Source organism: Haliaeetus albicilla, chromosome 7 (genome assembly GCF_947461875.1).
Source record: "Haliaeetus albicilla chromosome 7, bHalAlb1.1, whole genome shotgun sequence".
Lineage (NCBI taxonomy): Eukaryota > Metazoa > Chordata > Aves > Accipitriformes > Accipitridae > Haliaeetus > Haliaeetus albicilla.
In genome coordinates this window covers 41086298-41095804 of record NC_091489.1, presented here as the reverse complement: position 1 = coordinate 41095804, position 9507 = coordinate 41086298, and the positions used below count along the sequence as shown (strand labels likewise).

Sequence of the window (9507 nt, the reverse complement as noted above, 5' to 3'; positions counted from 1 at the left end):
TTCAGATTACAAGGTACAGTAGCAAATTGTCTATAGTTATAAATAAGCACTTATCTGTGCTACAACAGTAATATTTCGTATGTAAATTCTTTAGACTGGACAGAGTACAGCTTCTGTTATATGACCTGTAGGGGAGTACAATAGGCTCAAGTAACTTCCATGAATATTTTACATCGATACATTAGCATGTTTTAACTTTCACTGACCATTAAATATTCAGTGGCTGAAAGGAAAGCTCTCCTTATGCATGTCTGATACTTACCCACATTTGGCAATTCAAGCTATTCAGTGTGATAGAGAAATGGCCCTCTTCCTCTTCATTTTCTATATTTTTTCAAGCTTGCCTTGTGACAATGGGGAACTACAACGTCAAAAAGATGAGGACTGTCCAAGTGGAATTTACTGCAAAAGAAGAGAACAGAATGTGCCAATTTGTCCAGCAGGTATTTGTAGATAATTTACCACAGATTATTAGCTTCTTTAGAATGCTTCTCAAACACATACTGCTCAATAAAAATGCTGTCAGACTTTAATTTTGCTGAATGCTACAGGAGCCCTTAGATAATCAATTGGGCTTGCTGAAATTCATATTGTAAAAGCTAAGTAAGCTTAAACAGCAAGTATAGAGCATTCAATTTTATTCTAATAAGATTTGCTTATCAGAAGACTTCCTTTCTGTACTGCATGGTAAAATAATATGGAAATGAGGGAATATTTTTGTTGAAGCAGGATTCATTTAACTGATTTGAGTGTTATGACATAAATAAGCTTCAATATTTAAACTGGAAAGACACTAACTCATCCATCTACGTAATACAGCTGCATTATATAAGAAAAATCGACAAGAATTTTTGTTATTGCTGTTCAAAGGCTTTTTCTGCCCTGAAGGAAGCATCACACCAGTTCCGTGTCCCCCAGGAACTTTTCGTTCAGAAGGAACAGCACTGATATCACACAGCTGCTTGACATGCCCAGTGGATTTCTTTAATCCCATGCCTGGCCAAAAAGCGTGTCTTCCATGTGGCTCAGAGGCAGTGCAGCCTGCAGAAGGGCAAGAGACGTGCATCTGTCTTGGGAAAGGGCAGGTGTTTCAGGTACAGGAGCAGTCCCAGTGAAAGCTGTTCAGTCTTTACACACGTCAATATTACTTCACACTTTGTTCTTCATTCTCTTTACCTCAGCTGCACTGCCCTATTCAGTCTCTCTCTTTAGCATTGACAGCCTTCAGTCCTACACCTCATTTCCAACTACACAGACCAGAGGGAGGGGGACGGGGACACCAGATTTATATATGTTCTGAGTTTCTTCAGGGCTACATCAATTCTCCCCCTTTGCTGGAAGGTAAAGGGTATGTGTATGGACATCAAGTTCCATCTGACCTTGGTTAGATAAGGTGTAATGCTTAATGCAGCAAGGTACAGAACAGTATTTGCATGAGACTATAGGTTCCTAAACAAATACCTGTTTTTTTCTTCCAGCCCCGTGATGCTCGCTGCACATGCCCTCCAGGTTATTGGAGGTCCTTAGGTGATGGAAGACACTGTGTTAGACAAGCATATGATATTTGTAGAGATTCAGCCTCCCGAAATCAGGAAGGACAGTGTTTAACCAAGAAAGAATGGGTTCATTATTGCTCGGAGAAGGTATTTCAATTTTTGCATAAGTTAAATCCAAAGACGGTGCAGAAACTGCCCTAAAAGCAAACTCCCAAGCTCTTCCTTCAGAAGGCACAGACAGCATGGCAAACAAGTGTTATTAGTGTTTTCACAGGAGGTTTTGCCTCTTCTTCAGCCTGAAATAGAAAGCCCAGATTTCCCTGCTCACTTAAGGAACACCTGGACGTTACTTGTACTGCTATTTAATTCCTTTTTTTCCTCCCACAGGTTTGTACTGTCCCCAGAGATTATCAAGGCTATGACAAGGGTCTTGGCCTCTGCATTTGTCAAACTGACAGTCTGGAGAGTGTGTGTAATTCTCAGTGTAGAAGACAACAAAGAGATACTCTGCAGGTCACTTGTGCAGAGAAAATTGTTCAGCTTTTTATCACTTACAGAAATGGGAACAAGGTAAAAGCTGTGGTTATTTTCACAATCTACCTATTTTTGCTAGGCTTTCTAGACTTTTAGTAGTCTTTTAACCAAAGAACACCGTCATTCCTTTTTTCTTAGGAAATTATAGAAAGCAACAAACAAAACACCCAGACACTATTCTATTATATGCATAATGTATTTTTGTACCTGCTCTTATATTACAACTGTGTGAAAAAATAATGTAAAAAAATTTCTGAACTCTTTTTCTACTAGACTGCTGTTTTCTTAGAAGAATTAAGGACAGTTCTACTAAGACCATATTTCTCTTTAAAAGGCATCTGCACTTCAGAACAAAGCAAATATACCCATCCAACATACATCGTGAAAATGAGTGGTAAGGGAAAGAATAACAAGAGCTATAGTAATATTTGGGTATTAAATAGCTTTTATACGTAACAAGCCTTTCCATGGTATTTATAACACAAACAATAAGAAATCTTGATGCTTATATCCCGATAGCATGCAGCAATACAAATTCATCGCTTCGTGCAAAATTAATCTCACTCAATCCCAGAACATTCATCTGAAATCTGCATATTTCCAGTATTACAGGAAAGGACAGATATTCAGACATTTCCTCCCATTCCCTAAATTATGATAAACGGAGATGAAGAGTATCTTTGCCTGTCAAAGGACTCCCTTCCCAGGTCCTTTATCTGTACAGATTTTCTCTTGGGCTTCAGATTTTAATGTGTTTTTACCAAGTAGAATTAGAAGTAGGTACATTTTTTTTCCCAGGATTCCAGAACCAAGCCATAGGCCAAGAGCACTATTTGCACAAACGTGAAAATTTAGTAATAACAATAGGATAGAATCATTTGCCCATGGTACCTTTGCACTGTTTCCTTGACTTCAGCCGAGTTAAACCAGTTGCTACTTAAGGAACAAGTCTTGCAACACCAAACAAACCCTAAAGGCTTTGAGTAAGGCCCAAGCATTTTAAAGCATTGCCCTAGAATAAGAGGAATGTACTAAAAAGTATACCGTTTGGGTTTAGATTTTGTAAGTCTTACTTGGGGTCTTTGGTGAGCGGATACTCTATAAACTAGAAGGAAAAGCAAAGTCCAACATACTGAAAACCAGAAGTGACCAATGTTTTTTTATACAACTTCAGGGAAAGGATTTTTAGGGGTATATAATCCTGACCCGCAACTATTTCACAACTTCATCATGCTAAATGAAGCTTCATCACGCCACAAAAATAGGCCTTCTTCAGCAACAGCTCCAGGTAAGTTCTCCTGTAAAGCTCCAAAGCATGTATTTACTAGAGCTTCTCTAAGACTTAATTGTGCTTTGTCATATCAACCATCTCCAGTGCTAACCTAAATAGGAAATAACAACAGTTAAATTAAACAGACCTCACCATGTTCAAATTCCTGGAGAAGCTGTTCACACTAAGCATAGTGAAGTCAGACAAAAAGCTTTACCTTCTCTACAACCACAAGTCAGAACCTCTACAATCACAGCCCAAACCCACTAGTCAACAGAATGCTTCCCTCGAGCCCCCTGCCTTTTCCCCACGCAATGAGGAACAACTGTGTGGGCAACTATTGAATGCCTTCACCTGGGTGTGCACATGACCTGGCACACAGCCTGCTAACACTGCTACCACCATCATGTCTACAGGTATGCAGGGAGCACAGAGCCCAGGAGCAACTACCAGAGCTGAACTTCCCTCATTTCCTCCCACATCTCTCCTTTTGCTTAGTAGTCCTGATCTGCAGTCTAGCTCCATTCTTCAGTTCTAATTTACGCCATCCTCTCCTTAGCTTTGGGCATGTCAGATCAATTATTATTCCCTCCATTTGCATTCCTCTTGGAGAGCAGGACTTGAGTCCTCCTTTAGTGTCTGCAGAGATACCATCAAATCTATAGGCATAAAGGGACAGATCCCTTCTAAAGGCTGCCGATTTTGCAAGAAGTGCTGCTGCTTTACCAGATGCACCTCACCAGAGCTGTTGCAAAAAGACAAGAAAACGTGATGCACAATTATTCAATGTCAGGAAAATGCCAGTGGCATGTTTGCATGCTGTCTTGACAGTAAACCTTATTCTAGAAACCAAATGTGTATGTATAAAGCTTAGTCATAAAAATGAAAAGGAAATGCTATATTCTGCAGTTGTTCTGTAGAGAGAAAATGATCAGTAATGATCCAAACCTAATAAGGTCTGTGCTTTTACAGTTAAGTCTGGCCATGAAGAACGCAGGTCTTCCCGGGTACAGAGCCTGAGACCTTCAAACTCCACATCAAAAATCATATTTACTGGCATCTTAAATCCTACCACGTGCATTAATGTTAATGTTACCATCATGTTCATTGTCTCCAAGGAGCACTACCCAGTTTATGATGTGTAAGTACAAATGCTGAATGTAGAAGAACTTAGCTAATGCACTTCTACTTAAGCTAGGAAACAAGGCTGAAGCTTTCACTTTTTTCAACATAGAATTAAGAGAAAACATGACTAGGAAAAGTAGAAATCTTGTTATTAAACATACTTCAGTGTCTTTTTGACAGAAAAGACATTGTGGCACAGTAGGAAACAACATGTAAGTTGTTAAGAGAATAACATTCACTTATTAAAATAAGCAAAATTAAATATATACATACTGTTCCTGATGTCTTGCTGATGCTATTTCTGACCTGTGTTCACACTCTTTGCAACTTGACTTCTCATTGACTTATGCTGTATAGTCCCCCTAGCTGATCTTAAGTTCTCTTTCCTTTCTTGTAGTTATTGAGTTTTAGGATCTTAATGGAGCTAAGGTTTAGGTTTTGGTAAACTAGCCCAAATGGGAACAAGTTGTTCCTACTGCACTGAAAGCCTTAGGAGCTCTCCCTTTGTGACTTTTGTTTGTGTGGGTGGTTTTGTGGGTTTCTTCCCCTATGGCCTGTTTTTATTTCATCTCTGCCATTCATCCAGTTTCAAAGCATACAAATAAAACCAGGGACAGGTAATCAATAATAAAAACTACACATGGTTTCCATGTTCTCCGTGTTGACATCTGTGGTGATTAAACACCTATAAGGGGTCCAGTGCATATTTCTTCACTGCTAAATAAATGTCCATGCTGCTTAGGGTTAATTCCTGCTACTTCACATTTGTTTTGGAGAGAATTAATTGGAGCAGCCCAAAACAAAGCAGGGAGTGAGTAAACAGTAGAGCTGTGTGGGCAATTAGAGGTTCAGTGACTAAACTCACACTGATCCTCAGTTATTTAGTGGTGTTGATGAATCTTGAGTGACAACTATGCCTTAGTAAACCTCTGCTGTAATTATGAGCCTACACCAAAAAAAAAAAGGGTAGTGACAAGAACTAACTTTTGTACTTTTGCTTCTAGAAACAACCTGTACAACACAAATGCTGAATTTGACTGGGGAGACCTTCAAAGCCTCAGAGAGGAAGTAAGAGAGGCCTCCCAAAAATTCTTCTTCTTCCTTTTCCAGTTCCAGTACCCTGGTACCTACGTGCTACAGCTGAGTAGCAATAGGCACAAAAGAATGGTTTGTATTAAGGAATTCTGTCTTTGCATTTACAATGTCCCTCTTAGTAAAGCATTTCATGTTCCATATGAATGTTTGGAAACACAGGAAATTTTTAAAATAATAGTGAGCATCTTTTCATTTTTTACATGATACTGTACAGGTGAGTACAGCAATAAATATGTGAGTTTGCACGCATGTGTGCTATGTGTATGAGCTGAAAATGGTGCAAATGCTGCAAAGCTTTGACTGAGTGTAACAGACAAAATAACACTTCATATTTAAATCAGCATGCATATTTAAAGCAGATGCAATGATATGTGACTGGCCTTTCTATTTATGCTTATTTCATTAAGTATGTTAGGGTCATGCCACTTGGAGGACAGTGTTATGAAGAGGGACCATTCTTCCCCACAACACCCAGATATGCTGTACAGGTGGGCATTGCAAAAAAACGAGACCTCCTACTGAAACCTGACTGGACAGCAATTACTGGAGTAATCACAGGACTTCTCATATCGCTTATTGCCTCTGTGGTATTGGCAGTAAGTAACAGTTACACAAAACTTGTTTTTAAAGGATATTACAAGATTTTGGGCAATGAACCTGCAAGTTCTCTATTCCCTTAGGCATCACCTATAAAGTGAAAATTAGAATAAATTGTAACTCAACCTCATGTTTTATATATGGGGTAAAATTCATCCCTATGAATTGATCCAGCACCACCAAAGCCTGTTACCTGTTATATAGGCCACTTTGAGACACTCAAGGTATAGGTGAATTTAATTCCTATTTTCTGATTCATTAGATCAAACCATAATAAAGTTCTTCGCAACCCACATCTCTTCGGGAAGGAATGAGATCATCAATGAGAGGATAATTATTTTTTCTTTAACATCTGACCAAGCCTGCCTCAAAATAAAGAAGACATAGATAAGTCCTGGAAAGCTAGTATGAAGAACTGTCAGTCATGAACAAGTTTCTCCAATGGTCATTCATGTGACATTCAGTTTTGTACTCCTTATTCAGACAAAAGTCCCAGTAACCACAGCATATCTGAGATCAGATGTGCTCTTTCACAATTAAAAACCAGGATGGCTCTTCAGACTGTTAATCCCCCAGACAGCCATTCCTTTATGTTTCTAGCATGTTCTGAAATCAACCAGCTTTTTCTGTAACCAGACTACAGAGGTAATGATAGAAAATATGATTTATTCATCCAGCAGGTCCAAACAACAGGTAACTATACTTCCCTCCCCTTGGTTTCAGCCTTATCTGCTGGGATTGCTATTCTTCTGTTTTAGAACAGATTACTTTAATGAGGTACTTAGAAAACAGACCCTCAGGGTCTTTGCCTAACAGGTGATGATGCATTCTGCTTGTTGAGTGAATAAGGTGTGAATCACATTAATACAACATGTCAAAATAAGAAAAGGAACTTATTTCTTTAATTTTGTTGTATTTTGCAGCTTCTTTGTCAGGGACTTAGCTGGTCGCAGAAAGGCACTACCTGCCCTCCATTTCGAAGGCAGCAGCTGAAGTATAATCTGGACAGCTATTCCTCCAATGTATCAACAGTCTTTTCCATTAAAAAATGTCACCCCTCACTGCAGAACAAAGGCAGTATGGATGATGACTCTTGCAGCACTGGTAGAACAGGTCAGATAACAAAAAGGCTAAACAACAGTGGGTCTACCTGGTTACTTGCTTATAACGGAGCCAGAATCCCATGTTTAGCAATGTGCAATGGCTGCTAAGTTCAGTGATTTACAAGCATCCTTTGTTCAAAAAACAGTCTTAAATGAAAAAAAAAAAAACCACTAATAAATGAATATTCATGTTTCAGCCTTCTTCCTGAAAAGAGGTGATGTTTGGGAGCCTGAAGAACAGATAGACCTTGAATCATTTAATACCAATGTTTTCTTTGAACTTTTGCTGAGACAGTCACTATCTGTTACAACCAAACTGGGCCATTTCAAAGAAGAGGTAAATTGTGTTATGGGTCTACTCATATTTATGTAGAAAGAGCCTAAAACATGTAACTTTGTCTGTTACCATTGTTTCATTAGCCTTTGGTTATTAGGTACATGCTTTATTTAAATTTTCATCTTATTAGAACATGAAACACAAATATGTACCCATATTCTTAAGCATGTTGTTTATACCATGTAACATAGTAGGAAGAGTAGTGACCTTAAGGCAGAACATTTTGTTTTTCTTATGGTTCTGAACTGAACTGATACCATTTCTGGAAAGTGACTTCATCTTCCAGCTTCAACTTTTCACCTGTAAAATGAAAATAATATGGATTTCCTAGTCAAACACTTGAGAGCTGCAGATTAAATTGAGGAGAAATATAAATGAATAAATGAATACACAGCAACACAGATATGGACCCTCATTCTGTTATTTGAATTTTATAATAATCTCTCAGCTGAAGTCAATGGGATAGCATTTCACAGCCCTAATGATGAATCTACCTGTAATGCTCATCTAACTTCATTTGTGGTTTAAAGGACAGTAAAGGGAGCTGGCATTGCAGCACACAGTTAACAGATGAGTAGTGTGGAGAAATCATCGAACCCTAATCTGAGACAAGCTAGCATTAATGTGTTTTGTACTGAAAACTCAGACACCAGCATGTGTTTTAATTACATAAAGAGGCATCTATTTTGAAGAGAGACTTCGCCATCTAGAAACCATCTCTTACAGTCCTAATATATAATTCTTTTTCTTTCTTTTTTTTTTTTTGGACCTCAGGTGAAAAATATATATTGCAAACTTACGAGTGAAATATCTTCACTGAAGAACCTTTGGATAAAGACACTGAGTATGCCAGAAGAGATGAAGGCTTATGAGAGCACAATGACAGAGGCTTACTTAAAAGCAAAACAGCAGGTAGAGCTCAGTTCAACAACATTTACACATGGAGCAACAAATTAAATTCTCAATACTCTCTTTTCGTAATTATAGGCATGGTCATGTAAAACCTCACTTTTGGAATTGTAGACATTTCATAGGCTGCAAAACAATTAACATTGTAATGTCTGTGAGCAACAGGCTACACTGGGCCTTTAAAGCATTTAAAGTTGCTGTTGCTGCTTTGTGCTAACACAGAAACATATCTCCGAAAGATTACTCATTTTTTTTCTTCTCTTTTCATCATCTGATACATCCATGCATCCCATCTCTTCTTCTGGGAGCTCTTGTCTCTCTGCTTTGGTAGCAGAGGTTTCAGCTTTGAAAACAACATAAATTGCATGTTTGAGCATGTATTGCAACTCCTTTTTCCACATTAGAACTGTACTTGTTTACATTGTTACAGAAGTTATAAGAACAATAGATTTCATGTCTTGAAAACAGAAATATACTCATTGTCTCACTTGGGAAAATGTGTATGCTACACAGTAAGGAGTTGCAAAAGCTAATTCTTTCTTATGGACTTAACATCACTTGCTAAAAGGATACCCCTAAGTTATTAGCTTACTCAGATCTGGATGCATGCTGATCACTGACGCACTAGATAATTGTAATTCAGCATATTAGAGTTGTCAGCATGTGTATGCTCAAATTCAAATGAACACATCAAAATTATTTTAAATTTCTAATCTTTGCCATTTTAATAAAGGGCAGAAAAGTTGCCATCTCTGTTTACATTTGGATTAAACAAACAGAAGAGATGTTTAGATTTTATATCCCACCTAGGCAGAAGAAGAGATGCAGCAAAGGAAACAGTTGGCTGCTGAATATGAGGAAAGTGTGAACAAACAGATGCAGTTATTACAACATGATCTGAAATGTCAGGAAGAGCATTGTGTCATGTTCAATTCTGCCTTGAGAGAGGTGGTGAGACTGGCAGAGATGCTGACAAATAAGGTGGCTTGTAAAGAAAACCAAACAACACTGTCTCAGCCAGACTGTGCAAGGTAATAAACA

General features: G+C 38.2%; 2 protein-coding genes and 1 long non-coding RNA gene across 3 annotated transcripts in view; all 3 read left to right on the top strand.

The window, feature by feature from the left end:
* Nucleotides 1-269: 269 nt before the first annotated feature.
* On the top strand, nucleotides 270-2415 carry LOC138685787 (signal peptide, CUB and EGF-like domain-containing protein 1). The gene is made up of 5 exons (XM_069786129.1): nucleotides 270-443; nucleotides 871-1094; nucleotides 1479-1643; nucleotides 1884-2066; nucleotides 2365-2415. The coding sequence occupies exons 1-5, from the start codon at nucleotides 302-304 to the stop codon at nucleotides 2413-2415; spliced, it is 765 nt and encodes a 254-aa protein (XP_069642230.1). The 5' UTR covers nucleotides 270-301.
* A 2601-nt stretch (nucleotides 2416-5016) lies between these two features.
* On the top strand, nucleotides 5017-7224 carry LOC138686183 (uncharacterized). The gene is made up of 3 exons (XR_011325541.1): nucleotides 5017-5592; nucleotides 5928-6116; nucleotides 7041-7224. It is a non-coding gene; the product is annotated as an uncharacterized lncRNA (long non-coding RNA).
* Nucleotides 7225-7400: 176 nt separating this feature from the next.
* LOC138686182 (uncharacterized) overlaps nucleotides 7401-9507 on the top strand; it is a 28412-nt gene continuing 26305 nt past the window's right edge. Inside the window, exons 1-3 of the mRNA XM_069788004.1 lie at nucleotides 7401-7557; nucleotides 8332-8469; nucleotides 9277-9497. Coding sequence (XP_069644105.1) covers nucleotides 8404-8469; nucleotides 9277-9497 — 287 coding nt within the window. The 5' untranslated portion in view covers nucleotides 7401-7557; nucleotides 8332-8403. The remainder of the gene's footprint in view (nucleotides 7558-8331; nucleotides 8470-9276; nucleotides 9498-9507) is intronic.